This window comes from Balaenoptera musculus, chromosome 2, assembly GCF_009873245.2.
Source record: "Balaenoptera musculus isolate JJ_BM4_2016_0621 chromosome 2, mBalMus1.pri.v3, whole genome shotgun sequence".
NCBI classification, from domain to species: Eukaryota; Metazoa; Chordata; class Mammalia; order Artiodactyla; family Balaenopteridae; genus Balaenoptera; species Balaenoptera musculus.
Genome location: NC_045786.1, coordinates 129,639,201 through 129,660,337, shown reverse-complemented (window position 1 = coordinate 129,660,337; position 21,137 = coordinate 129,639,201). Strand labels below are relative to the sequence as shown.

The window sequence follows — 21,137 nt, the reverse complement described above, 5'->3', positions numbered from 1 at the left end:
ATGCTTTTTTCAGCATTGCCTCCAGGTAAAATACATCAGAGCAGCTAGTGCATTTTTAAAAGGAAAACTGTATAGCAGTTTTTCTATCTCCTATAAGAGATGAAAGAGACACAATGAAATTTGTCAATAAAAGCTTTAAGAATATCTGCACATGTACATCTACATTCATTACATTCAATTTGATAACAATAGTAGTTTCATTTCAATACAAATATTAGAGAACTCAAATTTCTGCCATCGTCATATATATATGCTATTTGAAATCCTTTTATCTAGATACAGATCTTGATAGTGAATCTCTTGATAACAGGTGTGCAGCTAGTTTGTCCCGGAACTCATGAAGATAATTATATTGCTGAAAAAAGTAAAGATATATTGAAATACATTGTAGAAAGCTAATTACCAGAGTAGTCATACTAGTCGGAATTGGGAATCAAAAAACTACTTGATACAAACAGTTCTATTATATCTTTTATCTTTCAATAAAGCTACATATAGTGTGAAAAACTTGTTTTAAAAATCTCTAAAAATTAGGAGGTAGCATGAAATAACAGCAATGTTTTATAAATCTTTAAAATCCTTTCTCCCTTTACTAGCAGGAGGAAATAAGATTAAAAACACACGAAGATATTCTTTTTGCTAATGCATTTTCCCCTGGGGAGTAAGTACAGGGGAGAGGGCACTTTCTGCAGCAATTAACAGCAGCGTATTCAAGAAAATCTATTTCTTAATTTACAGAAAGAAGCCTTAGTTTTCTGCTTTTTGTGATGATAAAATCCATTTGGAACAATTTTCATAGTAGATAATATTAAAATAAAATCACTAATCTTAACAGATAAGCAAAATAAAATCTTTAAATAAATAATTCATTTGGAGTTTTAATAGCTGCCCAGAGGATATTCTCACTCTGCCAATAATCTCATTTTGTATTACTGTTCAGAAATTGAAATTGCATACTGCTAACTTACATCAGCACAGAGATGGAAAAAGCACGTTTGCCCCAGAATGCTGAGGTGATAAATTGACAGCCCATATTAATGTGGGCTTAATTCTCTCTACTATTAAAGATGTAAAACATGCATATACATATGTCTGACCATGTATTTTGTTTTGTGTCAAAGAGACACTTGGAAACATGTTGAATTTGAAGCAGCATTTGTTAAAAACAGATAATAAAGGGAGCTGCTTCTGTTTTCAGAACCCGCTCCTCAGACTTAGTCCTAAAGTTGAGACTGGGTAATTGGGAAAGGAAGGCAAGTTAGCTTTACAGAGCTATAAATCAATAATATCCTTGGGGCTTTGCTACTGCAGTGTTTTGGTGTTAGAGAGAAAGTAAATGTGAACGATGTCACTTAGGTTATCCACGGCAAAGGGTAATTAGCATGGCTTTACATTTTTTTCTATTATAGTCATTCATCTATCTTTGTTAAATGTCTTGGTGATACAGTAATAGGATCTTCAGGAGATCTTTTTGGTCAAAAATATACCCAGGAAACTACCAAGGTTATAGTAACTGCCTCATTTTTCCAGGTGAGAGGATCCATTCCCAGGACAGAATGGGCAAACACTGAACAGTAGTGGATCTTGGAAGAGTACACTGGAAAGTTCAAATTTTTCATTATCTTGTTTGGAAAACTGAACTTTTTCAGACGTCCAGGTTATATTTAAATGTAAATTTTAAAGAAATCGAAATATAAACAGGTGATACATGAAAAATAGAATGCTTTGGATTTTCCTTACCCTGTGGATGAGGTGTAACGCTGTGACGGTCTGCCCCCCCCCCACAGCCTCACGAGAACGGTCACCCGCCTTACCTTTATGGTCTGTATTGCTCCAGACCCTCTCAGCTCCCTCAGGCTGTCGATGGCTTGCTGCGGTGACACTGTGTCAGACAGGTACAGGAGGAGACAAGCGGCTACTAAACAGAACAGGAGACAAAAGCTGTGTACTACGTGTAACATATATTCTTATAGTATGTTATCAATTAATGATATGCTTATACTTAATTCAGACTTCTGTTGGTGGAGAAGACTGAGTTTGGGAAATGAATTAAAAGACTGAGGCATGGGGCTTCCCTGGTGACGCAGTGGTTGAGAATCTGCCTGCCAATGCAGGGGACGCGGGTTCGAGCCCTGGTCTGGGAAGATCCCACATGCCGCGGAGCGGCTGGGCCCGTGAGCCACAATCGCTGAGCCTGCGCGTCTGGAGCCTGTGCTCCGCAACAAGAGAGGCCCGCGCACTGCGATGAAGATGCGATGAAGAGTGGCCCCCGCTCGCCGCAACTAGAGAAAGCCCTCGCACAGAAACGAAGACCCAACACAGCCATGAACAGATAAATAAATAATAAATAAAATAAAATTAAAAAAAAAAGACTGAGGCCTTTTAGTATGTGTTTGTGACAAATTATGATTTTAAATGACTGTGGTTGAATTAACATTTAACGCTGGCTTCATTTTTTTTTTAAACAGCTTTACTGAGTTATTATAGTTCACATACAATTCATTCGTTTAAAGTGCACAATTTAGTGGACTTTAGTGTAGTCACAGTTAAATGCAGCCATCACCACAGTCAGTTTTAGAACATTTTCATCACCTCAGAAAGAAACCCTGTATACTTCTGTTATCATCCCTCTATCACCTATCACCCCTCCCCTAAGCAACCACTAGTTTACTTTCTGTCCTTATGGATTTGCCTGTTCTAGACATTTCATATATATGGAATCATACGTGGTCTTTTGTGACTAGCTTCTTTCACTTAGCATAATGTGTTTAAGGTTCGTACACATTGTGGCACGTATCAGTACTTCATTCCTTTTTATGGGTGAATAATATTCCATTGTATGGCTACACATTTTGTTTATCCATTTGTCAGCTGATGGACATTGAGGTTGTTTCCATTTTTTGGCTATTATGAATAATGTGGCTCTAAGTGTTAGTGCACAGGTTTTGTCTGGACCTGTTTTCATTTCTTTGGGGTGTATGGCTAGGAGTGAAATGGCTGGATCGTATGGTCACTCTGTGTGTAACTGTTTGAGGAAGTACTGCCTGGCTGTTTTCCGAAGCAGCTGCACCTTTTTCACTCCCACCAGCAGTGTATTTAGCTCCCAGTTTCTCTACATCCTCTCCAAAGCTTGTTCTCCATGTTTTGGGTAACAGCCATCCTAATGGGTGTTAGGTGGTATCTCTCTGTGGTTTTGATTTGCATTTCTCCGAGGACTAAGATATTGAGCATTCTTCCATGTGCTTATTGGTCATTTGTATATTTTGTTTGGAGAAATGTCTACTCATATCCTTTGCCCATTTTTAAATTTTTTAATTGTCTTTTTACTATTGAGTTGTAAGAGTTCTTTATATAGTCTGGGTAAGTCCTTTATCAGATATATGGTTTTGCAAGTATTTTTTTTCCCATTCTGTGGGTTGTCTTTTCATTTTGATAATGTCTTTAAAACACAAAACTTTGTAATTTTGATATTGTCCAACACTAAAAGGAATAACTCTTACTCCCACTGTGGTATTTCATTAGCTGTTTTCTTTCCCCCCCAATACATTTTTTAAAAGTTTAGAGTTAACATATATAACTTTGTTTTTATGCTTATGTTACCCATGGATATTATTTAGAAGTTACTGTCAATATCTTAACAACACCTGCAAAGGGAGAACATTAGAAAACAAAACAAAACACAAGAATGCAGGTGCTAAGACCTGTAAATTATGTTTTGTAGAATCCTCCAAAACAATGCTGAAAATACCTCTGACTCCCACCCAGCCTTTCTAGGGAACACCAAATTTAGGTCCTTAAATAATCCTTTGGGTCTTAGCAGACATATATTGTGTTTCGTCTCATTTTCATACAAAGTGAGCATATGGCCCAGAAACACGAGTTTTCATACTTAGAGGTTAAAAAAAAACAAACTGAATAATAGAAATATATTTCTTACCAAGACAAGATCTCCCAAGTCCTCCATAACAGCTGAAAGGGAAGTACAGTTTTGAAGTTTGTACATTTTCATTCCATCCCAACAATTACAACCAGAGACTTGCTCTTTCTGCCTTCTATTTCTACTCTAATGCCTAGCACAGTGCCTTGTACCCAGAGATTAATAAATATTTTCGAATAAATCAATCAAGAGCAAAGTGTGCTTATTTGTTTGTTGGGAGGTGTTCCGTACACCTATAAGGAACAAAGAAGGCAGGGCCTTTTTATTGACCTCTTTAAACATCTGAGGAGTGGAACCTGTTACTAAATTGATAGAAATCAGACTACATTTACCAACTGCCACTTAATTTTTCTCTAAACAAAACCTTAGTGGTTATGGGACAGGTCCGTATGATAATTCTTCATTCATCTAGAAAGAGTAAAGAGGCAGTGTATCCTAGAGGTTTAAAGCCTGGGCTCTGGAGCCGCACCGCCTGGGGTTGAATCCTGAATCTGTCACTTATTAGATGTGTGAACCTAAGTTATTTAACCTCTCTGGGCCTCAGCCTTTTCACCTATAAGATGGGGCCAGCAACAGTACCTATGTCACAGTGAGGACTGAATGAGATAACATTTGTAAACCTCACAACAGAGCTTGGCACAGAGTAAGAAGTAAATGAACGTTAGCTGCTATTATGTAGCATTGTGAAGAAATGAGCAGTTCTGTATAACTGGATTTTCTAGAAAAACAAGGACTGATTCTTAAGCAATAAAACCATTCACTTTAATCAGTTTCAAAGATCCTAAAGAAGTGTATTCCATACTTCCTTTCTCAGAGGGTGTACTGATCCTAATTCAGTGCTGACAACTCATTATGAGCATCAGTTACTGTGGTGTATTTGTAGATGGAGCTGTAGATACACGTCTTGTGATAGGATGTGAAACAGAGGACCAAACAGGTACTGACCCCTGGATAACTGATGAACTTGCTTTCTACAAAGTGTCCCAGCTGTAGGCCTGTTTCAGAGACGAGGCTCTACTGTATAAAGGTAGAGAGAGGTAGAACATTTTAGTGGCTTTCTTCAAGATTAAGATGTACCACTTTTGGGACTTCCCTGGTGGCGCAGTGGTTGAGAATCCGCCTGCCAATGCAGGGGACATAGGTTCGATCCCTGGTCTGGGAAGATCCCACGTGGCGTGGAGCAACTAAGCCCGTGCGCCACAACTACTGAGCCTGCGCTCTAGAGCCCGTGCTCCGCAACAAGAGAAGCCACTGCAATGAGAAGCCCGCGCACCGCAATGAAGAGTAGCCCCTGCTCACCACAACTACAGAAAGCCCGCGCGCGCAGCAACGAAGACCCAATGCAGCCAAAAAAAAAAAAAAGATTACCGCTTTATATCTTTTTTTTTTAATTAATTAATTTATTTATTTAGGGCTGTGTTGGGTCTTTGTTTCTGTGCGAGGGCTTTCTCTAGTTGCGGCAAGCGGGGGCCACTCTTCATCGCAGTGCGCGGGCCTCTCACTATCGTGGCCTCTCTTGTTGCGGAGCACAGGCTCCAGACGCGCAGGCTCAGTAATTGTGGCTCACGGGCCCAGTTGCTCCGCGGCATGTGGGATCTTCCCAGACCAGGGCCCAAACCCGTGTCCCCTGCATTGGCAGGCAGATTCTCAACCCCTGCGCCACCAGGGAAGCCCTACCACTTTGTATCTTGCTAGCTTTATCTTTCCTCCCCTGTTTGATTCCTACTCATCCTTCAAAACCTAGCTCAAATTTCAACTTCTGAAATGCCTCTGTGCCCCCATAGGAACCACTGCCATCCTGTGTACTGCCTCGTATACACCTGTTTTGACTATTATTACACTTACATGATAGTGTCATTGGCTGTGGGTTCCTTGAGGGTGGGGACTGTGTCTAGAGTGTGTATTTTATATTCACAATGTTTCATACACAGTAGGTGTTATGGGTTGAACTGTGCCCCCCCCCAAAAGATATGTACCTAATCGCTGGTACTGTGCATGTGACCTTATTTGAAAATAGGGTCTTTGCAGATAGAATCAAGTTAAGATGAGGTCATTAGGGTGGGTCCTAATCCAATATGACTGGTGTCCTTATAATAGGAAACACCATATGAAAACACAGACACACAGGGAGAATCATGTGATGACAGAGGCAGAGGGGAGTGATGCAGCCTTAAGCCAAAGAATGCCAAGGATTGCCGGCCACCACCAGAAGCTAGGAAGAAGTGAGGAAGGACTCTATCCAGGGTTTCTGACTGAAGATAGCCCTGCTGACACCTTGATTTTGGACTTCTAGCCACTAGAACTGGGTGGGAATAAACTTCTGTTTTTTAAGCGACCCAGTTTGTGGTCCTTTGTTACAACAGCCGCAGGAAATGATGTAACAAAATAGGCGAGCAGTGTTCACTGACTTTATAAAGGAACAAAAATGTCCAGGGAGGACAGACAACAGAACAGGGAAAAAAATGTACCAGACCCTGTTCCTGAGGGATAAACTCTAGAGCTGTCTAGCAGTGTGGGCACCCAAAGATAGTAGAAAGGATAGAAAATCGTCTTTGTCCAAACAAACATTAGTCACTGTAGGAACACCTTTGAAATCTCTAGGACAATGAAAACTTCCAGTCATCAGATGCTTTATTTTATGGGAGCCTGAAGCATTTGACATATGCAAGATTGCCCATCCACCTTTCCATTCTGTTTGTATTCAAACACCAGAGCATTTGGTTTGCTAGAACTTGCTAGAGTAGATTTTGTTCAGCTTTTCTAACCTGAGCTAGTCTGATCTCTAGTAATCTTTCAGTAGAGCCTGCTTTCAAAGATTCGTTTGAAAAAAAAAAATCTCAGAATTGGTTTGAAAATGGGTTCAAAAATTGTAAAATATTTTTCACTAGCTCCATCTAACCACCTAATGCTATTTTACTTAGATTTATCAGAAAATTTAGCACAGGCAACTGTATTTATTCTAAAATTTTGCTTCTACAATTAGTACTAGATGAGAGATGATGTGTTTCTATAAAGTTTGGAAACTGTAGGATGTAGGATGGCTTCTAGTTCTTTTTCCCCTACTTTGCAGGTGATAGTTCTCTATATCAGAGTTTAGTTTGGTCACAAACAGATATGTGTCCCCAAAGACCCTTGTACTGGTTGGTTTGCTTTCAGAACATGAGCTACTGGCATGAAGCCCCGGGGCTCTTGGTCTAAGGAGAGAGAAGCTGGCTGAGCTTTCCCTTTTCCTAGGTGCCTGAGACTACTCAGTTATTTGGTATAGTCTGTATACTTTCTAGCTCAAAGCAATGACCTTAGAGCTTTTGAGCTATTACACTACTTAATGCTCTATCTTGCTCCAGAAAGGATTAAGAAGATTAGGATGCAAAAAACAAACAAACAAAAAGACACCCCAAAAACCAAAAAAACAAAAAAACCCCAATAAGCACAAAGACCTATGTTTAGTAAATGATGAGTTCTCTTTGCTCTTCACAAATACCTCGTCACATATTAAAATAAGTCTATAGTTTTCTCCTTGTGGCCGGCTCCCCTCTGCTCTGTGGGTCTCACTTCTGGTGTAACTAATGTTCCTTTCCATGGCACCACTTAGAGTCTTTCCAATGCTACTGTCTACTGCTGATTGTCACTTTCTTCTTCCTTTCTCCAAGCTACTTTTTTCTTTTCTCCTCATTTTTTCCCCTTAATCCATTTTCTTTTGTTTTAAACTTTCATACCAGCAGCTTATTTACAGCCACTGACAAACGATGAGAGTCCCTCCTTCATTCAGGTAGCAAATTCATATCATCAAATATAATTTTCAAGTCCTGTTTTTAGGATTGCTCATTGCTTAGGGATAATTCCTTTGCTGCTAATTTTTAAAAAATGGACTTTCTTGCTGTTGGAAGAAACTAAACAACCGAAAGGCCGACCAGTAGGTACAGTGTTACATAACAAGAATGATGCCCTCACCTTTTTGGGAAGGAGAAGGTCCCAAAATTATGAGTAAAGGTCTAAGACAAAAGGAAAGAAAGAAAAAAAAAAAGCCTGTTACCCTATCCTAAAAATTTCCTAATCTACTCATTTATTGTCCTTACTCTTCAAAAGTAATAATGGCAAATATCTGAGTGCTTGCTCTGTGCCAGGCATGGTGCTAGTACTTTTCATGTACTATCTCCTTTTGATCCTTGCAACAAACTATAAGGTAGGTAATAACTGCATAAGGATACAATAATTTGAGAAATCATTTTGACTGGGACATTTTTCATGTAATATATGGAGAAAAGGAAAACATACTGTATTAAGGTTTTTCGGTTATTTTTAAGGCAGATTTCAAGCTCCTCCATTATGTCACAGCAGCTGGCTATGTCAGGAGTCCCTCCAAATGGAATCGGATGATGATGAGTGATAATTCCACACTGATGGTAGAGATCCACAAGGTTTGGAACTCTATATTTTGACAGTTCCCCTCTGGTGCAGAAAACAAATATGTCTTGTATACCATAGCTCTTTAGTTCTTCTGCCAATAGACCAAGATACACAAGGACACACATGGACAAAACATGACAAATTTAAATACAGTCAGGAGGGAAAATATGGAGTTAAGTTCCTTAAACCAAGCAAACGATAACCTTTGAAGTGCTCATTGATAATCTAAAACAATACTGATCTGTCTTCAAACTAGGGTAAAAACCAAGTCACTAAGCACAAAATAGTAATTCGAAACATCTGAACCAAAAGGTTATTAAAATGAAACCTGACTTTATAAGTCAAAATGTTTTTTTACTGGATTTTAAGACATCCATTATATTGCTGTTTTGAAAAAAATATTTTTTTTTACAATAAATACTGCTTTAAAATAAACTGTAAAACACCTAATATTTCAAAATATGAAGGAATGATAGCACATTTTTTCCCATTTTCTTCTCACCAAATCAATGCTGTTTGCTGTGTACAAGTCTCTGTTATTTTGTTTTACCCTAAGCACTGTATATAAAATCTCCAGCATAGCCATGGTGCCAGAGCTCTTGTATTGTCACCTATATTTGCACTGTACCGCACCATTATGTATTTAATTTTATGGACTAGGTTTCTAGGAAATAAAGCATTAGCTGTATGAAAATTATGTGACTTAGCGAATTTCAGTATAATGACATGAACCAAGCGAGAGTACTGCAGGCCATTCTGTTCACTGGAGCTTCCTTAGGGCAATAGTCACTACAGAGCATTTAGTTCATAATGAATAATTCTGACTCATCTGATTCCCCTTTTTCTCTCCCCACCCACTAAATCCTAGGACATTTAGCTATTTAAGTACAAAGTACTTTTTATCATCAAACTCTAAACCTGTACTCGAAATATGGCTAGTCCAAATTGAGATGTATTGTAAATGTAAAATACGTATCTGATTTCAAAGACCAAGTACCAAAAAACTCCTATCTCAATAATTTGTTTTATACTTAAAACCCATTGAAACGATACTATTTAGCCTATATGAGGTTAAATCAAGTATGTTACTAAAATTAATTTTACCTGTTTTTACTTTTTTAATGTGGCCCCTAGAAAATGTCAAAAGTATATATATGGCTTCTATTTGTGGCTCCCAATATGTTTCTGTTGGACAGTGCTGCTCTAGATAATACTATTATGCTTTTGTACTTGTAAAAGGGTTTAACTTGCAGTTGACATCCGTAACCATTTTTAAGACAGTAGGTAATTTCCTATTTGCCTCTTGCACGCATTGAATAATTTCTATTCTATAGTAGATTTCAACTTTCCCAGAAAAGACTCTGAGGACGGACACAGGAAGTGCTGCCGGGAGAGTCTAGGTCTCCCCCTTCAGACACTGTCATCTATTTTGTGTATTGGATTCCATTTAAGATTTCATTGGAAGAAAAAAGAGGTTTGGTAAAAAATTGGAAACTCCTTTTATAGAAGAGACTAAATGAATAGGGCTTTCCAAAATGTGCAAGATTGGTTCTTGAACCAATGATTTAAATGATATTTTGCTCATAACTGAATGTTCTCCAGATGGAAATTTCCTACCATGGTGGGTATCTCTAGAGCAGAAAATCTTTACAAATACTGCAAGGGTCAACTAATCTATTAGTCCTTTAAGTCTTTTCTGGTAGGTAAATTAAAGAAAGTATATTAGCAAATTGATATTCTAGGATAACTAGGACAGAATTTTAAGATTTATAAAATCTATAGTGGTCAGAATCAAACAATATATACATTTTTGTATTGGTTTATCATAAGGACATTGGTAGGACTATTAGGCTTGAGACATTCCAGGCCAACCAGAATAAAATATTTTGAAAGTCTAAATTTGTTAGTATCATACAACATATAAATTCCAAATTGGGACAGATTATCAGGATATTTGTAGGATTATTAGACTTGACGCTAAGAACACCCTTGGGCATGCAGAGATCAGACCCTATTCCATCTTTTCCACCTAGACACTGGTTCTGTAAATTTTCTATGTGGGATGGACAATTTTAATACTACCTCTGGGTTCCCAGCTCAGGCTTAATTTCCAGTAACACAGTCAAGTCTGCAAAGAACAGTATGTTCAAAGATCTGGGCAGTGCAATGTCAGCTTTCTATTTACATACTTTTCCCCCTCCAACTTATACATTACAACACAAATGCAGTTTTTATGTATAGAACTACAACAATCAGTGAAAAGCAACACTATGTTTAGTAAATGATGAGTCTTCTTTGCCCTTCACAAATACCTCTTCACATATTAGAATAAGTCTATAGCTTGAAACTTTATGAAATACCAAACATTTTTTTGGAAAATTCAGAAGAGACTACCGTTTGTTCTTTTGGACAAAGAGATTTTTAGTATTATTTTTTAAGAACCTATTAAGATGGTTCTGTCATATTACACCTACCTGTATCTTTTTGGATATTTCTTCTAACATCTTTAAATTTACAACCTGTAAGTAGTAACAAGGCAAGTGAAAGAGTCAGTTTCTGGTCATAAATAACAAGTATATTAAACACATATATAGCTACTGTAGAAAGTCATTACACGTGATCATCTATACGCTTCAATTCCATTCTGAAGGGGAATTTAAATTTCTTATATTCTTAGGAATATAATTCCAGGGATTCATAGATCCCAGCTGAAGGAACTCTTAATCCAAGGATTCTTTATTCTGTGTCCTTTCTGTAACAAGTACCTGGCTGTAGTCCTTAGCCTCACATCGTACCCCTGTGTTACATTTTATTAAAATAGGTAAATCAGAAATGCAGAACTGTGAATGTGGATGTGGAAGGGTTGAAGAGTGGGTCTATGTGCCTTTATCTACAGCCCACCAAGAGGGTTTCCAGAACTGAGTTCTTATGCTGATAGTCTGTGAAATTCTCTTACTGCTCAGTACAGAGAATTATATAAAAAATAACTTCTAATATATCAATAGTGTCACCTACCTGGAAGAGCACATAAACCAAGAAATTGAGAACAATTCACTCGTGACAGGGGTAGCCTGAAAGGAATAAAACGTTATCAAGTTTAGTTCAATTTAAAGTTATAGATGGACATTTATACAAACGTGTGTGCCTGCCACTAAATGAAGGTGTTTTAAAGTTTTACAGCAGTCACAAAACAAAAATTCATAGTTAAATATCAATGTATTGGTCACAGAAAGGCTTAGAAAGACTAGGAGTTTTGAAATAGGAACTTATCATTGCTTTGTTGCAATTTAAGTCTTAAAAGTGGCAAGCCAACTTAAACTAACTTAAAGATAGTAATGCCTAGGTTGCTTACAGCTAGTATAAAGTGTACTTAAGTTACCCTGTGGTTTGTTACCTGAGATATTTTGTGTTAGTAACCTTAGGAAATAAGCTGGAAAATGACCATCTGACAATTTCATCTCCAGCATTCATTTGAAATTACTATTTTAAGATTTCTTTATAGGACTTCCTTAAACAGACACAATTTCATAGAATAAAACCCACAGGCTAACTATTCTTTGTTGTAATGGATTTTGGTTAAAATGAAATGATTTCAAGAAATCCTATTCCCAATTTGCAGTACTTGGGGACAAAGCAGGCAGAGGCTCACCTTGTCTGCAAAACAGAAGATGAATTTAGAGGAAAATATGGGGCATTGTATAAATACCACCTGACTTTGAAAATTAGATGAGTTTTTGAGTTCGAAGGGGGCTTAGAAGGGGAAATGAAAGTTAATTGCTATTTGATGGCAGAACAAAAGAACTATAGGGACAACACTTTTTTTCTCTTCCTACGGCAGGGTCAGTGCTTAAAGAGAGAGATTATTACACTTACAGGGATTGTAGAGAACCTGCTGTAACCGTAAGTCACTGCCAAAATTCAGAAGTTGATTTTATATAAAAACATTTGTTTTTGTTATTGTATCTATGGTGATGTGGCTTTTATCTTAAACAGGGTCTGCTGATAGATGCATTATTGTGGCAAGTAGTTCTAGGACTGGAATAAATGATAACATAGGATATCTCATCCTACGTTTGGTACACTATTCTTTTGTCGTAAAAGAATAAGAAGGTTTTGGTACTAAATGGGAGATCATTCCAATCTTAACTCCTTGTTTCTACTATGGTTTTCTCAATGTATAAGGAAGGAACTCCCACCACTCCCCCTACCCCCCCCCCCCAAAAAGCTTTATTCTACCATAGATAAGAAAGATAAGAATTATATAATCAGCAGAAGAGAATCATTTTCAATATGTAGACTAAATTCTACAAAGATTATTATGTACCCATCAAATATTTTAGCTCATCATTGATCAGAAAGGTTAACATACCATGATATCTGAATTGGAGTCTGTTCATCTTCAATAGGCTCTTCGTCTGATGAGTCAAACTCACTTGTTTGCACTGAACTAGGCTTCAAAAGAAATCAGTTATGTTAAATAACTGTAAAGAATATTTACATATAGTTTTAGTATAGCTGATCCTTGCTTAAAGACAAACTGATGCATATTTGCAATTTACTCAACCTGGAATATCAGAGAGATCAGCGGTATCAATAATAAGCTATTGCTGTTTACTGTCCTATTAATAATTACAGCCCCATGTAGTGGAAAAGAGTGTTGGATTGGGAACCAAGAAACCTGTCTTCTGGTCTTGGCTCTGCCACTTACTGTATAAACTTGGACAAGCGATGTCAGTTTCTACTGGATCTCAGTTTTCCAAAACTATAAAGTGAGGAGATTTATTCATTCATTCATTCACAAACATTTCTTGGACACCTTCATTTGCCAAGCTCTGGAGATGCAAAGATCCATAAAATAAATAGCCTGCCTTCAGTATAATTGGAGAGACAATGTGTAAATAGATTCAAAAAAGTTAGAAGTGCTAAAATGGCACTATGCCCTTCAGAGCAGACAAGGGAGTGACTGACTGCTTAGGGAGCTGGAGAAAGCTTCAGAGGACAGATCCATTAGTTGGGTTTTGACCGATGAGCAGGAGGTTTTTAAGCAGATAGAGAAGTTAAGGCAATTAAGGCAAAAAGAGAAAGGGCTTTGTACAGTATAGTCCCTTGGTGTCCGCGGGGTGGGGGGGGATTGGTTGGTTCCAGGACCTCTCCCCCCACCGCGGGTTCCAAAATCCCCAGATGCTCAAGTCCCTTACATAAAACGGACCAACATGGGACAGTTGGTCCTCCGCATCCACGGACACCGAGAGCTGACTGTATCCAGGAACTGTGACATCAGAGCAGAGAAGAGGAAGCTAAAGAAGTAGTTTTCTCTACCCCATTTCTCAATAAATAACCCCCAAACAGCCTAGCAATTTGGTTGGTGGGTGAGTGGGGAGTATAGGTAGAATAACATGTCCCTAACTTTGTGAATCACTGGACTAGAGAGACTGAGATGAACTTTGTGTGCTGATCTAAGCAGTTGAAAATCACGTGGGAAGCACTGCTACATGGAAGATGTGTTATAGGACCAATAAAAAACACACCTTTCTTCTACTTCCTAGTTGGAACCAACTGAGGGATGAGACAATGGAGAGGCAAATGGAGATCAATATATCAGTTTTATTACTGCGTGTCAGATGGAGGATGGAGGATGTGGCTTTAAAGCTGAGGTCAAGTGGGCTTGTCAATTCTTCACTCCAGAATTGGACTTATCCACCCAGGCACAGGCAGTGATGGACAACCCATGGCTCCCCTGTGGCAGAGAGCACCCCAGATGGTTGGTACTCTCTGCAAAGAGAAGGGAAGGAAGGGTTGAGCTACTTGTGTTCAGTTCCTCCCAAACTCAGAGATCAGATCACTCACTCTTCCCCTTCTGTGGACAAGTGTAGAAAGAGGCCAGGAGTGAAGGACAGCTGATGTCCCTCCACATGGAAATATGGGGATTAGCAAGTGTAACCGCCTAATGTCTTTTCTAGCTCTGAAGCTATATTCTATTCTATAATGGTCTTGTTTGTAACTACCAGATCACTTTACAGAGCCAATTTAGGCCATGGATTTGAGTTGCTTTGGATCTATCCGTATTATTATTATCAACTCAACTCAAATGGAGCCCCTTCAACAGGTTGTCAGCTCTGGTGGCAGGTGATGTGAGTCAGGTGGGGCTTCAGCTCCTTAAGCCTGTTTTTTCTTTCTTTTCCTTTAAGGCAGTTTTGATGATTCCAGAGTTTCAGTTTGTGTGGCCCATTCACTCAGGGTCTCCCAGCCAGCTTTACAAATCCTAACAGAGTTGGATGTTTCCGCTTCCCCAAGCCCAGAGATTCTTAACTCCAGGGAAAGGGACGCAGTGCCAGGTGGCCCCGTGGGATGGTGGCCGTGGTGACACACCACATGCGGGGGGTGTTAATCATCTTTCAGGAAGATTTCCCCGTCCGCGGAGAGGATTGCTCCCCAGGGGGCCCAGGGCATCCCAGGATATGCTTTGGGGCTGGGGTATCAGGCTGAATGATGCACGGAGACACTTAAGCTCTCTATGCTTCAGTTCCTTCGTAAAACGGGGCTCAGCCCTCTCTGGCAGGGCTGTCATGAGGCTTAGGAGACCCCGCATGCGACAGCTCACAGCCCACAACAGGCGCACAGCGAATGTGCGTCTTCCCCTCGCCCGCCTCCGACCCTGTTCCTTCGCTGCCATCCTTCTCGCAGGTCCCGGGAAGCGCCACCTCCCCTTCCCTGGACGGTTACTGCGCGAGTCGTGTCGCGACCAGGCTGGGGCTGTCCCCGGGCTCAATAACTGGCCTCGGGACCGCTCCCATCCCTGCGGCTCTGTTCCTCCAATCCCCGGCCCCACTCACCGGCTTCATAACTGGCCGCCCAACATGCAGACCGACCTCCTCCTCCCTCGGGCAGCACCAGCGTCTCAGCCTCCGCCCCGCGCCGTCTGCCCCTCCGCTCAGCTCATTGGTACATCCTTCTGTGAGGTGGGGCGAGGCTTCTTCTTGGAACCAATCGGACACTCTCCCTGTTTCTTACTCCGTTGCCCTGGTTCGGCCTCTAACCGCTCATTGGTTCCTAGGGGGCCTTTGAAACACGCGCCGGAGGAGGGCCCTGCTGAGTATTGATTGGCTGGGAGGCGCCCTCCTACCCCCGGTTGGGAGCGGGGTGGGGCGGGGAGAGGGGCGGAGCGATATCTTCTAAAGGCCGCCCTAGCGCTGTGGGGAATGCTGGAAAGCGGTACTTTCTCGTGGCAGGATCCGAAATGGTACCAGGGTAGGGAATATTGTTTGTTTTTTAAAATTATTTTTTATTTTTTAAGGGCGTGGTGGGAAGCATTGACCTGGAGCATCTTGTGAAAACACACCACATGCTGTAGACTTTATAATTGTGGTCAAATCTAGTCATATAAATACTATGGGAACCGCCAAAAATCCAGAATATAAACATACCTAGTATGTTTGATATTTTATGTTCCTTACCATTCCAGGATATATACAGGTTAGGATGTAGATCAACCTTCCAGTTAATGAAATATCAATGAAATAGTATGTTATGAAGAGGAGATAAAGTCTCCAGATGGTTTTAAGTGCCAGTTTCTAAGTAATTGGCTATAATCTTTAAAAAATATGTTTCATTATTCTCTCCCCCATTCTCCAGTCCCCATTTAGTTGGCCATGGGGAAGAAGGTCACCTGGAGCAATATTACCTGCAGATCTGACAAAAATATGCAGAGCTTTCAGCTCCCCGACTCATGTTGTGGAAACCAGTGAGTAGAGAGCTAATGGGAAGAATTCTTTAGTAAAGAAGATAGCACAGTTTGACTTAGAGACTGTATTAGTCAGGGTTCTCCAGAGAAAAGAACCAATAGGATATGTACATGAAGAGATTTATTTTAAGCTTGGCAAGTCAAAAGCTGATAGGGGAGACTAGGGGGGGCTGGAGACTCAGTATAAAGTTGTAGTTGGAGTTCAAATGCAATCTCCTGTAGAACCAGGACTACCTGATATTGCGGGTGAAGTCCAAAGGCCGTCTGCTCCAAAATGCCCACTTGCCTTTTTGTTCAGGCCTTCAGTTGATTCAATCAGGACCACCCACATTATAGAGGGGAGTCTGCTTTCCTCAAAGTCCACCAACTGGAATGTTAATCTCATCCAAAAACACCCTCACAGAAACATCTAGAATACATTTTGAGCAAATATCTGGGCACCATAGCCCAGCTAAGTTTGCACCTAAAATTAGCCATCAGACAGGTCCAATCATCCCTGAACTTGGTTCATTAATTTATTCAGAAAATATTTATTGAGTATCATCTGTGTCCTAGGTACTATTCAAGGTGCAAGGAATATCTGAGTGAACTAAACAAAGTCCCTGCCTTTATGGGGCTCACATGCTGCTGGGGGAGACTGTCAGGTAGTGATATGTGCTGTGAAGAAAAATTAAAACAAGTGGAGTCTGATGAGGATGCTATTCTAGATAGAAAAGTCAGGGAAGGCATCTTTGAGCTGTCACTTGAGAAACATCCAAATGAAGAGAGAGAGTGAACCATTTGAATATTTAGAGGAAGAGTTTTCAGTCTGCCTGAAGAGTAAGGAGGTGCAAAGTCCCTGGGGTGGGAACGTGCTAGGTGTGTTCAAGGAACAGTAGGGAGGTCAGTATGGGAGAAGCTGATTGAGTGAGGCTGAGAGAGGTAGGCAATGAAGCAGGGCCTTGTGGGAGGCTTAAGAGCCTCTTTGCTGAAGCATTGAGAGAGGGTCCAAGGAAAGACTGGGGTCTGGGCTCCAGGTACGTACTCTCTGGGTGGGCTTCAGGATGTTTGATACTCCCTCATTCCCTAACTCTCTCCTTCTTTCCACTTCTCCCAGTGTTGTCTCCACAAATCTCTTTAATCTTCAATATCAGACGTCCCTTCCATTTCCTCAGAACATACCTCCCTGCCTTGGAATTAATGAAATCCCAGCCCCTTCGAGTATGGTACAAATTGTGCCACCTCTGGCCTCAGCTGGATGTGAACATAGTCTCAATCTGTTCTAGCTCCTGCTGATTCTGCAGAGAGGGGATGATGAGCTCCAGTCCCATGGTAGGAAGAGGGTAGAAGGTGGAGGGCTGGAGTAAACTGGGAGCATTACAATTTCTGTTCTCTCCACCAGCAGGACCGGTCTAGGCTTTCTCTCTAACCAGAGACAAATACATCTCACCTCTGTGATATAGGGTTTTCTTTTTTTTTCTTTTCTGTCTAGTCCAGGGTTTGGCAAGCTATGGCTCATGGACCAAATCTCACAGGCCTGTTTTTATAAATAAAGTTTTATTAGAAGACAGCCACACTCATTGTTTAAGTATTTTTTTAAAATTAATTAATTAATTTTTGGCTGCATTGGGTCTTCGTTGCTGTGCACGGGCTTCTCATTGAGGTGGCTTCTCTTGTTGCGGAGCACGGGCTCTAGGCGCGTGGGTTTCGGTAGTTGTGGCACGAGGGCTCAGTAGTTGTGGCTCACGGGCTCTAGAGCGCAGGCTCAGTAGTTGGGGTGCAGGGGTTTAGTTGCTCCGCGGCATGTGGGATCTTCCGGACCAGGGCTTGAACCCGTGTCCCCTGTATTGGCAGGAGGATTCTTAACCACTGTGCCACCAGGGAAGCCCCCTGATTGTTTAAGCATTATCTGTGGCTACTTTCGCATTACAGTGGTAGTGCTGAGTAGTTGCAGCAGGAACTGTATGGACTGCAAAACCTACAATATTTACTCTCTGGTCCTTTACAGAAAATGTTTGCCCACCCCTGTGATATAGTCTATGAGAGAAATGTATATTTCTTCTAGTAACATGATTTTAACTCTGTTTCTTGCAAAGGAAGAATCCTGGCCTTATTATGCTAAAACATTCTCCTCTGCTCGGCTTGGTCCCGTCATTATGGGGGTCCCACATAAACTGACAAGGGCCATGGCTGAACTATCTGGTTCAATGGCATCATAGTAACCTAGTTTCTCTCTAATCCCTAAGATTCTCCCTGGAGAGGAGGAGTGGGGGCTGAAGTTCAGCCTGCCACACCTGTAGTCTTCAGTTAATTTTTTGGTGTGTGACTCACGGCTGTTAACAGAAATGTGTGTGGTCAAAACAATGTGGAGGATTTATCCAAACCATCAGAGGGAAAAGTGTTAACATATGTTCATAGACAGATGAGTATCTTTAGAGATGCTCAAAGAGAAATGAAACATGATTGCCATCAGAGGTTGTACTTGGATGTATGTTTTACAAATAGATCCATATTTTAAAAATATTTTAATATTAATGCTAATGGATTTGACATGTGTGTTAGGGAGAGAACACTGGAATCTTAGAGTTGACTGCAACTTGGAGAGATCATACCTCCCCATTCTTGACATGCCAAGTTTAAAAATCTCTCTTGTGCTGACCATCGGTTACAGTATATAACATCTGCAGTAGGCATATGTTGTCTTCCAATTGCTTCTTCCTTTGGTGAGTTGCTCCTGTCTCATTTCATGCAGTCTTGTTGGGCATGTGACTAGGACTGATCCATAAATGTACCCTATTCCTCTGGTCACAATTAATGGTCCAGGGAATGCATGTGACCCCAACTGGAGCATCCTTCCTTGTCTTGTGTGCTTTGGTTGCTGGTATTCTTATTTTCTTCTTTACCTTCCTAAGGTCTCTGTTTTACCTCAGAATGATGATGAGTTCTAATTTGCACTGGATAACTGGAGTAGATTGTAAAATATACTTAAAATATTATTTAAATTTTAAAATGCTACTGTATTTTATAGTGGGAATGGATGTAACAACTTCACTCATTCCACAGACTCTTCTGTCCTGTGACTTTGCCATGCTCTGTCACGAGGCGGAGTATAATACTCCTCTTAAATATGGGCTGGCCTTAGTGACTAGTTTGACTGGTAGAATATACCAAAGTGATCAATGATAAGCTTGATAAAATTGCATCCTCGTGTATCCAGCACCCAGATCAAGTAATGGAACATTACCAGCCCCCAGAAGTCTCCTTCATCCACTAGCCACCCCGAAGGTTAGCTCTGGTTTGATTCCTGAAACAATTGCTTAATTTTGCTTGCTTACAAGCTGATTATAAATGGAATGTTTTGTGTCTGGCTTCTGTTGCCCAACTTTGTGTTTGTGAGATTCATTCATGCTGTTGTGTGGGGTTGTACTTGTTCATTCTCATGGCAGTATTCTGTTGTATGAATGTGCTATAATTTATTCATCTCATCTACTGTTGATAGGCACTGGGTAGTTTCCAGGGCTGGGCTATTATGAATAGTGCTGCTAAAAATATCCTTGTCCACGTCTTTTGGTAAACATATGTACATAATGCTGTTGAGTATATACTAGGAGTGGAAGTGCATATGTTCATCCTTCCTCAGTACGGCCAGTTTTCCAGAGAGGTTGTACCAATTCACACTCCCACGGGCTGTGTTAGAATTCTAAGTCAACATTTTGGCCAACATTTAGTATTGCCTGTGTTTTTCATTTTAGCCATTCAGTGGGTGCTAATTTCAAATTGTCAAGAGACTAACACTAATCAGTTGGCTATCAGAGAGAATCAGTAGATGCTTTTCTTTAAGAGGTAGCAAAAGTTCCATAATTTTTAGGAATTTTTGGAAAATGTTTTTGTACTATGTTATCGTGTGTAAATATTTTATAAATGTCCATGTCATTGCAGTGTCTATATTTTGAGGGTACATGCCTACTTTAGACAATAAAACTACTGATATGAACAGAGCGGCCCTCAATTTAGGAAGCTTCCCAAATTTAGGCCTCATCAGTGAGCACCTCGCCCTGTGATGGGAGAAATAGTATTTAAGTTTCCCAGGCATCCCCAGCTTGGGGCTAAAATTAAAGTCACAATAACCATCCTTCATGAAATAATATTTCTCTGGTTCCTAGTCTATCTACTCTATGAAATTGCAGCCCCTCCTTATTCCTCATGCTAGTTCAGGGCGTACTCATGGATGACCTCTCGTATGCTCGGAAAGGCAAGAGCAAGACACCCGCTGTCTTTGGCGCTCCTGCTGCCCCTTGCTTGTCGGGTCACTGCCCAAACCTGGAGCGGCAACTATGCTGACACCCACCGAAGGTGCTGGGACCACCGCTAACCACTGGCATCCCCCCCATCTGCAGTGCCAACTGCACCCTCTCTGTCGCTGCTGAAATTGCTGGCACAGGATTTTGCTAACACTTGCATCTTCAATGTCCCCTGAAGATTTTAATGAAATAGCTCTTTTTAGTTTCACTGGCTGTTTACAGCCGTGGAACTTGGGTCACAGGGTGTTGGGGGTGGCCCACACTGGGCAGTACTGAGAATTGTCCCTCCCGTCTGGCTCTGTCTTGATGTCATGGAACCCAGTTTGTGTACTCTGACTTTCTCTTCCTTTAGGGTGAGTTTCTTCCCAGGAGTCCTCTGGCCTCTCCGGGAAGCAATCCTGACAAGGTTATCTCACCCTCTGCCAGCTGTGCTCAGGTATGTCTGAGTCCCGAGTGCTTAGTCTCAAGCTGGGGTGACCTCATGTCCGCTTTAAACCTTAGTCCTGGTTTATGACTGTTTCTTGCTCTGACGTAATTATTAACAGCTCTCTCTTTTACTTTCAAAAGTGTCCAGGGTGGGGTAGTAAATTATATGGACATTCTTTCTCCAGCCATCTTTAGGAAAGTTTTCCAGAGGTAAAACAGAATCAACAGCACATTTTAGAACAGTCAAGAAATAGACTATAGAGGAAAGGGTTTTGAACGCCAAAGGCTGGGTGTGGCATTGCAGCTACCGCTAGTTTGCTGCCCCTGCTTTTCCTCTCAGCCCCAC

The 21,137-nt window shown here is 40.7% G+C and overlaps 1 protein-coding gene across 2 annotated transcripts; it reads right to left on the bottom strand.

The window, feature by feature from the left end:
- Window positions 1–116: 116 nt before the first annotated feature.
- CDKN3 (cyclin dependent kinase inhibitor 3) lies at window positions 117–15,263 on the bottom strand. 2 transcript variants are annotated; one of them, XM_036843190.1, is made up of 8 exons: window positions 15,178–15,263; window positions 12,714–12,796; window positions 11,360–11,415; window positions 10,819–10,863; window positions 8,213–8,435; window positions 3,938–3,969; window positions 1,815–1,918; window positions 117–355 (listed from the first exon to the last, which is right to left on the bottom strand). In XM_036843190.1, the coding sequence occupies exons 1-8, from the start codon at window positions 15,184–15,186 to the stop codon at window positions 269–271; spliced, it is 639 nt and encodes a 212-aa protein (XP_036699085.1). In that variant the 5' UTR covers window positions 15,187–15,263; the 3' UTR covers window positions 117–268. The 2 variants fall into 2 exon arrangements, with proteins under 2 accessions (XP_036699085.1, XP_036699086.1); XM_036843191.1 differs by having other exon boundaries at window positions 131–355; window positions 8,213–8,432.
- Window positions 15,264–21,137: the final 5,874 nt, after the last annotated feature.